Below are 19492 nucleotides of genomic sequence, written 5' to 3' on the forward strand. Positions count from 1 at the left end.
TTCTGTTTCCACAGTAAAACAGAAAATAAACATTTTAAAGTGTCAATAGGTAAATGTACACAATTTCCGTGATATGTATGCAAGTTTTGTTTGAAAAAGAGCACAAAAGTTGAAAGGTTATGCTGAGGAAACCAAACAATTTTTACAGAAAGAGACAAAAAAATATGTCAAGATTGATATCATACAGCGTTGGATATATGCCCATGTTCTACATGCCATATTGATGTAAAGCTTTTTAAAGCTACAGACAGATGTTGTTATTGATTGTTACACGTAATGAAGTCAATATACTTACTTTAACTAAGAAGAAGGTAATACCGTAAGTTTTTAAGTCTTGGCACATCTGTGTATATTTCACTTTGGCGTCCATTTCTGTAAATCCAATCCATTTCTTGTGTTCCTGTAAGCAACCAGATATATGATTCTTTGAATCAATACAGAAAAGTACAAAATCAGTAACACGACTCCACAAAATAATACTAATTTGGAGATATAAAGTAAAACAAACAGTGTAATGTAAACAGTTATAGAACTTTACCAATGATGGATCTTAACCTTTTGTAAATGAATCTTAGTTTATTCAAGAACTTGATGAATCAAAATAATGTCAAAGTAGTGGATGATGCAAAATTAAAAAAGTGATGGATTTTCATGTTTCTAATGTGATTTGGATTCGCTTGGAACGATGCTTAGATCAGTAATGTCACGTAATTCACGAAGATAAAATCAGTCCGGCAAATGTGTGATGTACTTGCCATTAAGATCTTTTTCTCTATGCCTTTAACCCTGCAATATTCTTTGGGAAGGAACTCTTTAAGTCTGAAAAAATGAAAACTTTGAAAGTAATTTTCAAATCAGATCGTCAAAGACGAAATTACAATAGCATTTGTGTATGTCTGATTATCTGGTAGAACATAATCCTAGAAAAACAGGAAGTAGCGGTTACCAATTTAGGATTTACAAATAATGCGGTTGTCAATAACTAGGATATACGTTACCAGAGATGAGAATTCGGCTCCTCTCAGGTATATATCAGAGTTGCGAGCCCTAACCGTTTGTCTGAGATTATGATACAGGACAGCGTAGTGCAAAGTATATTGCAATATATTGGTAAAATATGTAGAATGTTCAAAATAATATTACAGGACAAGAACTCAAGGTTTAATATAACTTTAATGTCCCTTAGATCTCTTTTTGTGGATAACGATTTGGAAACGTGTGGACAAATCTTAACTAAATAAGCCTTTTGTGCTTATAGTTTAATTTTTGTCTTCTTAACTCTGTCTTCTCTTGAGACTCTGTTATATGTAAGGAGACCTAATATTGGGATTTCTCCTATGTGTATGACAATCAGAATTCCAGTTTAGAAACAAATACTACAAACCTAAATTCTGGGAATTTTTCAAGATAACGACCGCTAATTGATTTTATATCTAGAATTATAATAACTCAACTCTGTGAAAAGATTAGGATGAACAAAGATTTACTATGCATTCTGTACAAACAAGTCGCCATTGTTGAGAGTTGCAAGGGATGACAAGACCGACAATATGTCGATGCACGTATGGTGGAAATTAACACTATTTGCAGTCCAATATACCAATATAGATACAATATGTAGTTATTATGTTTTATGTAGACTATTTTTTGATCATAGTGACTTTGACTTTGACCATGCAACCATAACATAAATAGTATATTTCCTTTCTTTCAGTGCAAGAACTCCTCGAAGTGATGGCCATGTCACTGATTTAGAACTAATGTTTTCTTTTGTGTAGAAATACTTTTTCGCATTTAGAGTTGACCTTGACCTTTGATATTTTAACCAGAAAATCAACATCCTTCTTTATTATTCAAAGTGCAAGCGATCAAGAAAGTTTGGTTGAGAAATTGTTCTTTTTTGTATAAATAAAACATGTGATCAGTAGACTCTAACACAGACCTTTAAACTCCAAAATCAAAAGATATTTTCTTTCTCTGTGTGCAAGCCATTCCCAATGTTTGGTAACCACAGACGATGTATATAGATCAAGTAAATCTGCGGAAACGTTAGCCTTCTTTTATACCGAATGACGTTGAACTTCGACGTTTTGATTCTAAAAGTATCGAGCTCTTCTTTATCACAATTCCATCGACAAAACTTGGGAACTGTACGTGATGGAATAGTGCAGTTATTGTAAGAAATGCATTTCATTTGTCTTCTTTTAGTCAGCGTTACCTTTGACTTTTACCTATGTGCCTGAAATTGATTGGGTCAATCCTTACCTAAAGTGCCCAAAAACTATCAATGATACGTATCACATCTGTCTTCCATGACTGCTTATTACGAAAGAAAATATTAATCGATAGATCAATGCATCGAGACTTTTTACCTCTAGATACTCATATTAATAAAAGTGGTGTAGAATCGTTACAAAACAATAATTCCCCTAAACAAGTTACATTAAATTTCAACTGCAATGAAGAATTAATTTTCATTAGCTTGTTCATTCTTTTAACAGAGAATTCATTTGAGACATCAGGCGAGGAAAGTTCACTCATGTCTGTTATTAAAACAGAAAATAAATTGACTACACCTTCTCTGTTAAAAGAAGACAAACCAGATTTGTTCTCAGCGTATCATTTAATTATTTCGACCACTTGTACCGATTTTATTGGCTACACTTCTGGTGTGACATGCCGAGAAATGTGTTATATTTAATTCTGACTGATAGTTATTGTTTGTTCAATTCCAAAATGCAACAATAGCCGCGTTCAGAGCTAACTTGGACAAGCTGCAAGTTTTGGCATCCAAACTAGTTCTATTTCAATACGGAGCAAAATAGATTCGTCATGCAAAAGTTGATACTAAATGATCTGTAAGGTATCAAAATCATATATGGGGAATACAATTGGTATTTCTCGTTTAACGATGACATATGAAATTTGCGATTGAGTTTGCCGACAGGATTGAAACAAACGTTAAAACAGACTCTGCAAGAGACGGATTATATACCTCACAAGTTATAGTAACATTGATAATTTTCAGAAACTGAGTGTTTATTTTGAACAGTTTCCTTCTTCACTGTTTGAAACGAGTGCCTGTGTCCAGGGCAATGGTTTTGGCATCTTCATAAAGCACATTATGTGGGATATAAATGTTGGTCATTAGCAATATGCTGACTTCCAAATATAGCGTAAAGATGAATAGAGTAGTGGTAATAATACATTGATTTAGTGCAAAACAAAGTGGGTAGGGATCAAACGATCTTGTTGTTGTAGATTTTAACGCCATATTTCAGCACACGATAGGGTATACATGGCGGCCAGTATTAATGGTCAAGCTTTCTCACATACCCACATTAGGCAAATCCGAGACTCGAACCCACGCAGACAGGGGTGAGATGGCAGTGATCCGTAACGGAGAGGGCTTTAGACCACTCGGCTACTCGCCCCACCCCCCAATCAAAAGATCTGTAACGGATCAAATGAAAATGTCCTTAAATGGTACATACAAATCGGGTAGTATGTTTAGAATTACTCTGTATATCTTGACAAGGATGTAAATGATACACCCATGTCCGTATGTAAACCTTTAAGTATAAATATAACCAATATCAACCAGTACCCCACAAATGACAGACCTTCTAAAGTCGACAAGACCATCCAATGAGGTATGTATATCGATAATCCTTCATATCATAGACTGTGCATCGTTAATCGCATCGATAAGTTGAAGGACTGTATCGGTTTGCCACTATTTCATTAATAAAATATTGAAATAATGGGTGTTGGAAACTAATAGTTGGAGATGTCCAGATGATATGATACAATTCCATTAGTATTGCTATTCGTGGTCTTTTTGCACACAATAATACTCCTCTAAATGATTATGATACTATTCAATTTGTTTTCTTTCTTTTTACTGATATATGTATATTACAATTATAAACATCTGATGAGCAATTCATGTTTTGATTTCCATTTAAAAGCATGTTATACTCTTGTGTCAACTATTACTATCAGTGGAACAAAATCCAAGAAATATAATTACAGTAAGGTCTAATCATTTTCTTACAAATGGGATGCCTTTTTGACATATAAAAGTAACATAAAAAACAGAAGGATCTATTCCAAAGGAACACCGTAACATTTTATTAATATTATTAGTAATACAAACTATATTTGGAAGAAAATTGATTTTCCATCAGACTCGGGGGTAATGTCATAGGAAAAAATGTTTAAATTACGAAAAGATTCAGAACCTTTATGATTGTGTTTAATCCTTCACAGAAAGTACCAAAAATATGAAACGTATTCCACATAGCAATTAAAGTGAATTCACAGTGTGTGTTTAAATGAAAGACAAATATATAGTATTATAATATTGCCAAAACCTTACTGAAAATAAAACAGCTTCGATACAATTAATTGAGTTTGTATTTTCACTTACTCCAGAAATCCTCGTTTGTATCTCTGCTTATTGTGATCTCCAAACTGGATCTGACACTGTAAGCTAGCTAACTCAGTGGCCTTTTCTTCTGATACTGGATGGGTTCCATTCAGTATGGCATCTAGAGTCTAAAATGATAGCAACATCTCAGTCTAATATGATTTATACATACACACATATATATATATATATATATATATATATATATATATATATATATATATATATATATATATATATATATATATATATATATATATATATATATATATATATATATATATTTCTTGTTACAAGCCAGGTCTTTACTTGACCGAGCAGTGTCAAACCCTGGCGCGATTCCCGCTAGAAGTCATAAGTTTACCCCAAATTTCCAAAGACTTCTAAACAACATAGTTGTAAATTAGAAAGTCCGACGTGTCCATTATATACATAAATTTTACTCTGATCAATACAAGACCACATATCGACCAACCTGCTAAATATCCACCAACCGCACACCCGCACGGCCTCTCTTCGTAAGTTGTCCGTACCGCAGGCAATTCTCGCAGCAGAAACTATGCAACTGTCCCTTAACACAGGGAACTATTTTAACTGCGCCACCTTAAGCCATTCCAGCTTTGGCTTCCATGCAGTTTCCGACATTATATCTGTACTACATTTGCCACCATGGCGTAATAAACGGTATCTGCCGAGTCCCTTCTTATTGATCTCAGTGTGTAGCGTACCGGTTTCCTACCGATAATACTGCCATTACAGTCGCATCATCAACGTACACCTCTAGTAGGGACTTAATTATTCCATGAATATTCATTCGGTTTGGGCCTGAATCTACTACTAGTGAATCATGGTATCATGGAAACTTACTAACACTTTACTCCGTGAAGTTTGCTCCTTGTAATTGGCTAATTATTTCGGGCAAAGTAATATCTATATTGCACCGAATTCCAAAAATCATACAAATAATCAGAAAAATCTAAGAATTTCTTAAAACGGGGCGCTATAACCTATTGCACATACTCCAAATATAATTGGGCAGTGTAATTAGTTTATAATTTGAACAATCTGTTCTGATATTGGAAATGCATTTCACCCTTTGAATTTCCTTCTCGTGTTCCAGATGTTATAGCCCTTGTTGCTCGTTTTGGCAGTTGATGCAATCCGGGATGGTATTGCACTGGGGTTCCCGATGAGAAAGATAACTACATTGTCCCCATGTTGGGTTTTTGTTACATTCGTCTTCGTGGTGACCGTACAGCTGACACTTGAAACATCGAAGCTGGTAGGGGGATGTATATCTCGACCTTGACCTTTAATAATATAAAATTAACTACTTTAGCTGTTGCTGGTGTGTCGAAGGTGAGTTATAATGGTTTTATTTTCCTGAAAAATGCCGTTCCGTTTTATACAATTCTATGGTAACAGTGACACCTTGTTTTGTCTTCCCTTCAATGATTTCTTTATCATTGATCCAGCCAGGTCTAGACAGCAAATCATTCCCTTTGTAAAGCTGAGTGATATATGAGTAAACCAGGTTACTAGTATATCAAAGAAATTATTTATTTTCAGAATATGTTACGATTGTCCTTGTCGTTCACATTCCATATTCAGCAATCCGATTATATGTTTGCACGATTTTGTAGTGCCAAGGAACCCATTGGCGTGTTTTTAACTACAAATTTGAAAGGATGGCAAGCTGTCGTTAGGCATATGTTTTGCGTGATCAAAAAGCGTGGGAATCACTCCGCGCAACATGATTCATCATCCCAGTCGGAGAGATATTTGGTTCACTTTAGCTGATTTTTTAAAATGTATTTTCCATTCTGTTTTGTTTTACATTCATCACTCGTACTCACCCGACCACCTTGAAGTCTAACAAAGGGATAATTATCAAATGTCAGGAATACGTGTATGGTATATTCTTGAAGTAAATATATCTCCCAATTGACCCGTTCAGCCACCACAATCTTATGAGACCGACAACAGAATAAAAAAATTTGAGCAGACTTCAAAGGCCTTGGTGATATCTAAATTGATGCGAGGAAAATTATATTGAAAAAGTGAGGAAACAAATGAAGGAAACCCTCATATTGCTTGTTGTGACCATCCAGTTCGATGTGGTCGTCCGCATCTCAATCACCCCTGTCTAGTAAGATGTATAACTCAATAACTGTGTTACATCGGAAAGCCGTTTTGCTCAACTACCAGGATCCTATCCTCCCTCGACACGGTTCGCAACCTAGGGCGAAGAGGTCGTCGTCAATATCTTACTTCATGCAGCGAGAACACGTTGGGCCTATTCTACAACTCTGGAACCACAGGGGAAACTCTGATACAATTAACCCTTTAATATATAAAACATTGTTGTTGGATTAATTCTTATGTAAATACATATTTTTCTGCATCTAATAAAGACCAAAGTTGAAATGGACAGACAAAACATGACTTTACACATCATCTGAAGATAGGTTCTTAATAATTATATGCCATTTTAGGTTTATTATTGACGACTGTATTGGCAAGGACGCAATTACTACAAATTGCTCTGAAAAGTCTTAACAAGGATTTTGCGTTTGAAACCGAAGGTCGGGCGATTGCCATTCCTTCTCTGAATGATCACCTGGAATATTTGAATTCCACCTCATACAGGGTCTCATCAATACAAGAGAAATATTTCATGCAGAGATATGGAGACCACAACTCTATTCCGGTAGATGATACTAATTATAATTAACAACAATATAAAGATATAAACTGCAACATGTTGTCAGTGAGACAGAATCTATAAAAAACAAATTGCAAAGAAGACAAATTCACTTAAGATATTTCATCAGAATATGTTGAATGGTTCTTGATTTATTTCAGCTATAAGTAACATGTGAATGATACAATACAAATAACCAAATTGTATTAGGATATGTTAAATGATTAATTTGCTGTACTGGTTAGATACAACATCCAATGTTAAGTTAATTTGTTAAGGGCCAAAACTCTAGCCAAAACGGAGCCAACATTACACAACCAATGAAAATGCATTTCTATGTCTTTGTGACAAAGTTCACAATATGTGTAATGGTTCTTGAATGATTGCAGTTTCAAACAATATCCATACGACGGTATGAAGTTGATTTTCAAAGGCAATAACTAGGTGTCCGACTAAAACATACGACTTGACAGATCATTGACAACTCAACTCTGTCCATGTTTGTTTGAGTCTTGGATAGGTCAACATGGGTACGTGAAAAAGCTTGCTAGTATCTTCATGTGGGTAGATGGTTGTTCCCGACGTTTTCCGGGATTCTTACACCAGCAAATAACAGTTTGCTATGTGTGTCATATCACGTGCTGAAAAGTAACGTTGAACCCATGATAACAACCAAGCATGTATGCAACAAAGAGCTGACAAGACAAAGTCTGTAAAATGCACATCTAGTTCATTTAGACAACATTTAAGCAAAATCGGATCTGAATAGGTTGAATGGTGTCTTGAGCTATGATGGATAGAAGCTACCTTCACGTGAAGTTTAAAAGTTGTCAAGGACCACAACTCTGTCTTAAAAGAAGCTGACATGATACAATCTATATGTAGCAAATCTTGCTAACTGAGCCGATGTTGTGTTTTTGAATCAAGTTGCATCAAGATATGGTGAGTAAATTTGGGCGATGCCAGTTACAAATAGCATCTGAAGAGGTGAAAATAATTCTCAAAGGATATGGTCTATCCAAAATGGAGTTAATTAGACGGTATTAGCTACATCCCATGTGATGAAAAGAAGTTGTTAAGGGCCTATTAAATCGAGACTTGACAATAGATAAGACACTAGATAACACATATTGGTCACTGACTCAATGTTGGGTCTTTTAGCCAAACTGCATCATAATCTGCTAAATGGTACTTGAGCTATGCCAGTTACAGGACATCATCTGAAGATATGAAAAGTTTTAAAAAGGCTATACAATTTGTAATACTAATTGAATTTAAACACAGACGTAATTGGTAACATTGCGTTCCGTTTACACATATCCAAGATCACTCAGCTGAGATCAGGCTGATAGCCAATGCAAGTGAATCCGGCCATGCACGCTAGGTTGTTAGTATGCTGTTGATAGCATATTTTATGTTAAAATGATTGTTTCAAGCTTTCTCTATTTTTAATATCTTGATTATAATCTCCTGGAAGGTTTTTATATCAGGATACCCTCTGTCAACATGTAAATTTGGTTGAGTAGACCTTAAATACGTTGTTTAACAGTGTTTCTGTTATTTGTAATGGCAGCCAAAGTTGGTGGTAGATTCGCATCTTTTGTATCAACTTGAAAGTCCTTCATGTCATGATACCATATGTTGAATTAGTCAAATTATATTGTATGGGTTTTGAAAAGAAACCATTTAAAGAAAGGGGTATCTGTTTCTACTAACGAAGGTAAATTTAAGATGGCAGATTAAAATTATGTCTAAGAAAGGAAAAACATTTAGACTGGATCTTTTATGTTCAGTTTTGTTAAGTGCAGTTGAGTGGATTTAGATATTATTTTTCTATTGTTACTAATCAGTTTCTGAATGGAATCAACATAATTTGCACCGACAACTTCTTATGCCATGATTCTTTATGTGCAACTCTTTTGAGCATCTTTTGAGAAGTCTTCATTTATTTAAAAGCACTGTCTTTAGTTGAGCTTTGACATTACTTGAACAAATATGAAAGCCTTGCAAGCACGAGTCATTCGGTTGGGTTTAGCTGAATTAAGTTGAATGAATTTCTAGAATGTTTTAAATGTTTTAAGACACTAGTAACAACAGCCATATTTGATACAAGATCAGCATCATTTGTGATCATACTCGTGCCGTCTGATGTAACAAACAGGAATGATTCTATCAAAATCTTAACATGAAACTATAACATTTGACACCAAAAATACAATCTTTAAACTCTTATGAAATTTGTAGGATTAAAATTAAATTTCCTTCAACAGGTATTTTATTTACTTGTTGCACTAGTGTTATAGCTGTGGATTCACAAAGACTAAATGTCCCAATGATCATATCATTACAGGTATCAAACGAATCTTCAGAGAGAAGCTTAATAACCACTTACCTGAGAGAAGAGTAAGTTCAATTGAATTGGATCCCGGGCATCCACAGTTGTATCAGAGAAAAAGAACCTTCTCCTGAGTATTACGGTGTTCTCTTCATCCACACCCTGCTCTCGTAAAGTCTTGGAATGATCCAACCAGTTTGCTGCAGAATGGATGAAATTGTGCGAGATTACCAAGTTCTTATGCTAATATATACCATTTTAAAAGGCAAGAATTTGAACATAATTGTTCTCAGCTCGATAGCAAGATTATCACTTCTGGTAAAGTTGGAGGTATACAAAAATGACAGGTTATAAAACATAATCGCGGTACTGCATTCAAATGTAGGTGTATTTGACTTTTACAAGTTATTTTCTCCTGCTTCAGGCATTTTGCAAAAGTTCTTGGCCCTGTTATTATGACATAGTTGTTCCCCTATTGAATCTAATTTTAACTCTGAGGACAAACTGAGGTTTTCGTAAAACTTGCGGCAGTTCTCAGCAAGCTTTCAAGAATAAATGGATGTTGAATTTTAAAATTAAAAGGCAGTTTTCATCCATTTTATTATATCCACCTCTAAAAAATATCCCAAACGTTTCCGAACATCACAAGAAGATAATGCAAAACCTCAATCTGAGGAACCACATTGAGAAATAAGTCCAAGCTAAAGCGTTAATTAATTGTTATCATAATTATTTTTTCTAGTTTTGTACTGAACAAAGTTAATTCAAAATAAAGCACTGTTCTTTTCTCATCATGTGTCGTGTATGATTAGATGCATTATCAATACGAAACAGTACCATATGTGTTGTATGGGATCAGATGCAGTGTTAATGCTAACCAGTGTCGATATTTGTTGTAATGGATCTGATGAAGTATCGGTACTAATCGGCTATACACAACACGATAATATACACAGTTGTTATATGTTTATTGCTTTTTAAAAGAAGGTACAAGTTTATTCTGATCATAACAATTTAACTTTCAATCTAAATCTCACTGTCATCTTCTGTGTGAAGTTTCTTTCTCATCTCCTCCAGTTTCTTCTGGTCTTTAGCAATCGATTTTTGCCTCTTCAGTGTCAGCATCTTCTCTTTTTCATCATCAGACATTTCCAAGATTAGCGAGTACTCTTCATGGTTTGTTATTCCTGAAATATGTCACCACAAGTTACAATATGTCTGCACTTGAATACAATATCAAAATACGGAAAATGTCTGAAGAAAACTAAATGTAATTCCATGGGTCTCAAACACGCAAAATGATTGGCGTCACAATGGTGGTGCGGCCCTTGGGCTATGTGGCACTCATGGTGTTTTGCGTTTGAGGTCCTGGTGTAATCTACGATCTCATTGAAGGGGCTGATGGTCTAATCTGCAGAGAGAATCTCCAGGAATGCATGGCACTACCATTTCTACTTTTAACTGCTGAATATTGAGTCCAAAATTTGGTATTCATCAGACATTACAAGCTTTTCAAATAATCTGGTGTGGGAGACAAATTGGATGTCAAATTGATTTTATTTTATTTAGGACAAAGGAAAACCCCATATCATAACACTCATCTATTCTCGAGTAGTGACAAAAAGAAATAATTCACAACAGCCGACATAGCGGCCATATTAACTGTAGGACTGGCACCAATTTCATATAGGACTACCCAGGTTTCACACAGAAGCGTATTGGTGGAAATATATATGATATAGCTATCCCTTTGGGAGTGAAAACTTCATGATAATATGAATATTCATTGGTTCAGAATTAGTCTGAGCACGGTGTTTAAGCTGGTCACTGTCACCACATTTGATCCCAGATAAGTACCATTTTTTGTTTATCTTTACGATTAAATAGACATATTGAGAAGTCTTCTGATGAATACCTCACGTCAATATGACTTACCGTTCAGGAAGATTAGCAATGAAAAGATGTGTTATAGATAGTTGCTTTGCAGTAACCATTGGACGTCAGATTGACACCAAGTTCATTTAAATGCGAGTAGATATTATGCGAGGTATTCTAGTGACAACCATATGTTGACACGACCCTCCATTTTGGTGTAATAGGTATAGCAAGTGTAGAAGATGACTTCTATGTAGATGCCATATCAGCAGCATGTTCAAGTAAGACCAACTAGAAATCATTCGAAGCTTTATGGTGAAAACAAGACTTCTGAGCAACTCTTCAGGAGGAGTCCCAATAAGATTTCAAGATGACTGCCATGGCAGCCCCAGTGGCCTTAATATGAGTACCATTTTTATTTAAGGAATGCTAGACCTCATTACGCGTATTTCTGTTGAAGAAACACATGCTGTTATGACCATAAATCTAAGAGGAGTAGCGATGAAAAATATGTGCAAGCCATATTCAGAGATGATGGTAGGATTTTGTCTAATGGGAGAGCACCCGCCTTGTCACCAGATTATGAAGGAAGTAAAAGAGAAACGAACAAATGAGGATACGGCTATAAGTCAACACTTCAATATCCGTCTCTCTTTCTTTATATGTTAGAAGTCTACTGAACACTATTAAGATGTATCACATAATCGTATTAGGTTTACTCTGTTGATTGAGTGTGTGGTTAATCTATACGTTGTCTGTGCATTAGCCAGCCGGAAAAAGTTAGGAAATTGTTCTTTATCGTTGTTATATACAATTTTCCAGGGCTCATATAAATTTTCTTTTAGATACGTCTACTGCAAAATATGTTTTCCGCTAGCATGAGCTCTGCCAGATTTCTCTTTCGTGCATCAACCCTTTACTGGCTACAAAATGCCACATTTCGTATTTGTCTCATAATGCTGTGTTAGGGTTTTAAGTACATCAGTGTTATGGCATGTTTAGACAGGGGTATTAACGTTAAATAAATACATTGAATAAAGAAATCAAAATAGCATTCTGCTTTTAAGTTGGCTGTGTATTAATTAGCCCCCCCCCCGTTACTAAATTTAATTTCGAAATATCGGTGCAAGGAAGGTTGTCGTCGGACTCATAATAACACCATTTTAGGATTCAAAATCACTTGCTCTTATCTATATTAACTGTCTCCAAACTCCAATCATCTGATAACTTTTTATAAGTTTAAACAAATTGTCTTCATCATTATTATTATAAGCTAGCATTTTCGAATGCAACCTTCATTTAAAGAGGAATTACGCTGGCTATCAACCATTTCGGGTTTTTCGATTGACCAGATTTTAAACACTCATTTTAAATCGTCCTTGATGTAAAGTTCAAACTATCACAGAACGCTTGTTACAAAGCCAAAAGTGCCTATTACTGTATTCTAAGTGCGCGGATTTTTACCAGTTTTGTGCTTAAAATGAAACCACCCTCTTAGGTGTGATCTGAGATTTCATGTACAAAAAAACAACTTAAATGTAACTGATTACGAACGTTGACCTCTTGACCCGAAACTTAAATGGCTTTGTCATTAAACCGTGAGCAAGCTTGATAACTGGAAATATAAATAAAAAAAATTAAAATACATTACATTGGGCCAAATACAATTTAAGCTTGAAGAGACCATGAATATAATTTGTGAAGTGTGTAGTCTGCTGTAAAATCTGTCAGCATATCCGTCAAAACATTAACAAAACAGGATGACAGTGTACCAACCAGCGATCTGTATAAGATGATAAGCAGTGGAGCATATACCCTGGAAGAAGAATGAGAACATCAGAGGTAAAGTAATGTTTTAGACCAAGCTTATTAATATAAAGGAAAACTTGAAAATCACCTGGAGTGAAACCCCCAAAAGAGAGTTTAAAAGTCAAGATCAATTTAATTCACTCCGAGAAGATGAAACTGAAGAAGGTAAGATGAAGATTAATTATATTTGTTATTCCATATGCGAAGCACAACGCATGACTATAAAGGTAAGTAATAAGATACATAATGCATGACGAAAATGGTGAATACTAGTACCTATCCGTGAGCAGATAGTCAGCATAAGTTGTCCTACAGTGTTTGTGTCATCCACCCGGAACGTACGGACTGTATCATCCATTGTACGAACTTTCACGCTCCTCACCCTCTTCCTGTACTCCACCAGGTCCTGCAAATAGAAAATTTGCATGATTAATCTATGAATCTATCCTCAGTCAATCGATCAAAAAATTTGCGCACAAGCTATGACTGACAATGTGTGAAGTGCATGATATTCAACACATGGGTCCGATATTAATCATTATTTTACTATTTATCTCAAACATCGTTGTATCTGTGTGCCCTTGAGTGAACTGTTACACTGACATCGTAACCTTAGCTAATGTATAACAAACATCAAACTGTGTACAATGTGGGCCCAATTATGTCGCTGTACAATGTGTAGCCAATTAGGATGTACATTATGTGCTCAATGTCATTAGAAAAAGACATGATTCATGAAACGGAGCCTAAAATATAATGCATTATCGATCTGTAATATCAACTTGATGATTTTTTAATCTTTAAGATGTGTCTATATAAGGATTGTGCCTCTTTCAAATGTGGCGGCATACCTGTTTTATTTCCTGTATGCCGCTGCAAGCAGATACATACTTATTACTTGTTCCTATTCCATTCTCAAATTTGCAAGATAAATAAGCAAGAATGCTTCTGAATATATTAGTTGTTAGGTGTCAGTGATTTTAATTCACCGTTTTGGGACATTTCAGCCTGATTCATTTGATCAAAAACCAGACTTATATGACTTATCTAGAATCACTACGCCCATTGTTTTTCTTTAAAGAAACATTTTATTATTGATTTTAAGGTTTCAATTAAACTTGCAAGTCATTATAGTGTCATCTTTAATGCAGAAGAAATTGTGCAATCATATCTATCACAATATCAATTAATGGAGTGGAGATAACTAACAAATAGATCATTCACATTGTAATTCCTGCAGACACAAATTATTTACCGCGGCGAGGCCCACTCGTTGATGTTAGTGAAATGGGAAAAGTACTGGCAAAACTTTAATAAGGTGGGTAACTACGATCTCATGCAGTTTGGAGTCTGCCGCCTTGCCTAATCTGTGTTAATTTGGTTTAAGTCTCGTTGCCACTTTCATTCTCTGATTACACATATCGGCATAAATGGTTACCTCCCAAACTCATTCACCATGTACAATTTCAGTACTTCACAGAACATTTAACAGCCACTTTATCACAAATTATCTATGCTGCTTTCTATATGTTTGCTTTGAGTTTGAATGCCAATACATCCGGCATGTCGGGCAGAGAAGAAGCTACTGTCATTTCTGATTGAATGTTAATATTTTACCTTGTTACAAACAATAACAACCAATCGAAACTGATGCAACCTATTTCAGCACGTGTCGAACCAGAATTATAGTGTCAAATTCGACCCAAGCAGATACAAATTCTAAGATTCAATTATATTTGAATTAAAAGAAACAATAGCTGTTACATGTTTCCCATCCAGAGTTATTTGTTTACCTAACAACCCTGAAAGTTTTTAAGACCAACATTTTAGACCTAAAATAACCAAAAGGAACTTACTTATTTTCTGAATGTTGTTACCAGGCTAGATATAATTTGCAGCATGTCTAAGGCTATTGTTCCGCTCCAAAACACAGGTTTTCCCACCCCTAAGTTATGAGAACCACTATGTCTTGATTATTACAAGAGCCATAACTCAAAAACCACTGTGTTAGATATACCGAGGTTCTTGTTCATTTGAGGAGTACAGAAACATTAACTGCACTATAGAAGCACTTTGTATGCGCTTATCTTCATAAGAGTCATCTCCAAACAACACAGATCCTGAACTACAGTCACACTATGTGATATTAGATCCCAGTCGTTATTGGTTAGGCAAATAATAACTCCTAAGAAGATGCATAGACCTTAAACTTCTGGCACATTATGCACTTTGGGTCCATTTTCTTTGTTGCACTGATTACATCCTAAGCAATTGCATACACCATGATACGATGTGTATTATGCAATTTGGGTATATCGTCTTTGTTCCACTGATTAAATACAAAAAATTGCATAGATTCTATCACACATGTGTATTATACAATGAATATCTTTTTTCATACAGTTAAATTTGACATCAGCAGAAATATATATATATATATATATCTTTAGACCTATCTATAATCTTTATCGATGCAATAATTTCTACCATTTATATAAATTGTTTTAATATTACTCATGCTTAAGTAATATATGCATCTATGTCTCTCTCACATTGTTTTAAATTATTTACTAGGATTATATCTGTAAGAATTATTGCATCACAAACTAATAGTTCACTTCAGCAACAATATTTAAATTCCTTGAAAATATGTTAAATAAGGCCATGACAGATGTGTAACCTTCTTCCCTGATATCAATCTTACAATGTGAAATATCATGACTTGACCCTGTCAAATTTTGATACTTGTGCATTATATCATGGAGAAAAACATTTATCTAATGCTTTCAGTTATATATTAGACATTGTATTGTCATGTTTGGGATGCATGTGACGTAATACCATCATGTCACATGAGAATGACATAGTATATGATGCGATGACTGGTTTATTCAATTAAAGTCAGCATGTTTTAATCTATATTTATGTTTGCTGTAAAAATACTATTCTAAAAAATCTTCTGTTTCGTTAAGAACATAATGTTATCATAAATATTGTATGAAACATTCTTTTTTCAAACAAATGAATAACAGAAATGGTTCTCAATGTCAATGTGCAAAATATGCAGTTAACTTTCCATGAGCATAAACACATTAAAAATATAACTGTTATTTATTAATTAGTACCTCTATAAAGATATCAGCTGATACGACTTGGGCTGGAAAACATAATGTATTAGCATTTCGATTTGCGCTAGTAGACTATGCCATATTTGCTCCCCCCCCCCCCCAAGACTATACCTACCTTGGTTTTACAAGTGTAATAAATGCTGTCAATAGTGAATTGTAATCAACTGAAAATTGTTACAGATGCAATCGAATCATCAAAAATGCATATTTACCAATCGGCGAAGTAAGTAGTATTCCAGTGTGAGGCCAGGATCCAGCCAGACACCCTTATTGGGGTTATCATCTGATAAGAAAAGTCCAAATTCATTCACTGGAAAGTATAAAAACGTACACATTTGTTGATGATTGATTGATTGATTATAAATCTTACGGCATATCGTAACTGTAAGGATACAAAGCGTCAACAAATTGTTACATGAGGAAAATTAATAGTCAGAAAGGTGTTTTATGAAAGAGCGATACAAATACAAAAAACTTACTAAATAAAGACTGCTTGATACCACGTTTAAAATAAGTGCATGGAATATTAACATTAGATTGAAATATATCTGTAATATAACTGCAGGTTGATATCAATATGCTTCGTGCATTAATGCATTGTTTTCATTCAGTGGGACCGTGACATCTGACATCTGACGATTTCATTATCAAATTAATAGGTTTCTTCCGTACCCAATGTGCATGGCATCAGAAAGTGTGACTGACGCATGTGAAGTGAAAATGATATTTTTATCTGGAAATAACTGTGATTTGTTCAGTCAGTGTCTGAGATATGAACATTCTAGTGCAAAATCGACAGGGTTAGTCCCCAATCTAAATGCAATTGATCGTCAAAGGTTTCTGGCTGTATATGAGCTAGAACTCAAGTTACTGTGTAAAATTCATTTTTGTTTTGTCAGAGCGAACTTGACATTATACCCTTTCATCCTCAAACCAGTTGGATTCTTCCTCAGACCAAGTACAATCCATCACATTGTGGCAAGTGAAGTTTTGGAGAGCTTGAGTTGCTTTACAGAAACAATTTTTCTTCTTTCCCTTACATTGGTACTGATCTTTTACCAGTTGTCTCAGGGGGTAAAAAGGATCTTCAATGCCTTATATGTGCAACATACCTACAAAGTGTAATAATTAAAGCTAGTGGAGAATCAGTGTTAGTATGCTGATATATTATGCCGATCAATAACCGTGTACAAATAAATATACTCACCATTAAATGGAGAGATCTACTTATGATGTCCTGGTGTTCCGCAATTATAGCTTTAAGATTGAAAAGTGGTTATGATTTGTTGAGCAAACAAGTGGAAGTAGAAGAAGAAGAACATAGAATACTACCTTTATGAATCCTCCGTGGACAAAAGGCCCATGAGGCTATGACGGCTAGAAGATCATGGAGATTTAATTTTCCCAAGGTCTCTATGGGAAAGGGACTGATTAACTCTTTTAATTTTAGTGACAATGAGCCATGGAAGCCAAAATATTAACGGAGCCCTCAAGAGTAAGAAAAATATGTTTCTTACTCTTCCATTTCCATTTCCTTTTCGAGAATTTTAAAAAGAGAAATGAAGTACAATAACTAGATTTACAAGTCTTTCTGAATCATCTTCAGAACAGAGTCGATTAATTCTGGGAATTTCTAAGGGTAATGGAACTACGTAAGGTAACTGATTTATGGCTTAAAGTCACACTTAGCAGAAGAGAGAAATCGTTTCATAACTGCCATTAAACCCAGTACAACCAGTGTGAAGAGACAATATACAAACCTTATGGCGTCTTCTTGCAGACGCCAAATCGAGTAAACATTGTCTTGAGTGAGGTATTGAACAAAAGAATCACCCAATGGTTAAGAGTTGTTCTAAAGATCATAAACACAAGATACATTCCACCTGTGTATGGCAGAGGGAGATATGTGTCTGCAACTCAGAATACGTAATGAGATCAACAAAGTGTGAATCTGACCTAACCTTTGAGACTTGAATGAATTCATGTATGTTAGAAATGGCAACTCTATAGCCCTTGGTAGCTGATACAGAACATCGAGAACAAAGAATAAAAATGAAACCATCAACGGGAGATGAAGAAGAACAGATCGAACCAAAGTGTTTCCAACTAGCAACACATCTAAAATCGTCTGAAGGATATATTGCTTGAAATGAGTTAAGCTTGAAAGTGTAGCATCTGTTGGTCGTTGTGAAGGAAAGAGAGACCCTTTGTGTTGCGACATAAGGTCAGTCCAGTGAAGTAAATATATCTGGTTGATCTATCGCTAGATCTGAAGGATCGTTGAACTACGATCAATGGGATCATAGTTGGGCTATGATAATGATGTGAGCAGTGGCAGATCTGACTCTACGTAGAATTTTCAGTAACATAATGGTGGGAAGGTGTACCTGAATAGACAATCTTTCTTAAAGCTGAATTCGTCCACTGCCAGTGTACACTGGTCCAAGACTGGAAAATGGACAAACATAGAAGCAACATCTGCTGCTCGGTTTTGTCGCACACACATACACCAGAGGCTTTACCACAGTGGGAAAAGGACTCTCTTATGTTATGTGAAGGGACCGTTTCATTAATATTGTTTTGCCTGTTGTGTGTATCTAGACGTGCCGTGATTCAGTGAGTCTGATTCCAGCAGTCTGATTCCATGAGTTTCGGACTAAGTTCAGGTTCGTGAGGAAGTTCATTCATACATAAACGAACTCGTGAGATGGAATGTCCTCTGACTTCTCGAGATTGAGAAAGGGGCCCAACGGAATCACAGTAATGTAATAGACCCTGAAGGAGGAACTGAATCTTAACATTGTTGGTCAGGCGGTCGTTGAAGTACTTGAGACCCGATGTTAACAAGCATTATAGGTAAGATGCTATTATTTCCTGAACTCGGGTCAATGCTCTGGAGGTGGAATAAATTCCGAACTTATGAACCCAGACTTTAAAACGTTCTGGTCGAAGCAACACTGGAGGTATTGTATATGTTAAGGAAATATCGTGTTTTGCAAATATCATCATAAAGGTTGACGAAGACCGCCCAATTTTACGGATGCACTGTATTCTGGATTATGGATGTGTTCCCCATCTTGAAATATTGCTCCAGAAGACACATGCTTAATCGGGAGAGATGTTGGTAACTATGAATAATCAGGAGTAGAATGCCGGAGAGTGAACTTTCAGGACTCTCTCGAATGTCCTATCTACAGAAGAATGTGCAA

General features: G+C 35.3%; 1 protein-coding gene across 1 annotated transcript in view; it reads right to left on the reverse strand.

Annotated features, from left to right (window-relative positions):
* The window catches only part of LOC149793977 (talin-1-like), a 52808-nt gene that overhangs the window by 23157 nt on the left and 10159 nt on the right, over nt 1-19492 (reverse strand). Inside the window, exons 3-9 of the mRNA XM_089967910.1 lie at nt 16496-16593; nt 13432-13561; nt 10509-10658; nt 9522-9671; nt 4433-4553; nt 756-819; nt 296-400 (exon numbers count right to left, since the gene is read on the reverse strand). Of these exons, the coding sequence (XP_089824036.1) occupies nt 296-400; nt 756-819; nt 4433-4553; nt 9522-9671; nt 10509-10658; nt 13432-13561; nt 16496-16593 (818 nt within the window). The remainder of the gene's footprint in view (nt 1-295; nt 401-755; nt 820-4432; nt 4554-9521; nt 9672-10508; nt 10659-13431; nt 13562-16495; nt 16594-19492) is intronic.

The sequence above is a fragment of the Sinohyriopsis cumingii genome, chromosome 8, assembly GCF_028554795.1.
Source record: "Sinohyriopsis cumingii isolate HCF-2022 chromosome 8, ASM2855479v2, whole genome shotgun sequence".
Lineage (NCBI taxonomy): Eukaryota > Metazoa > Mollusca > Bivalvia > Unionida > Unionidae > Sinohyriopsis > Sinohyriopsis cumingii.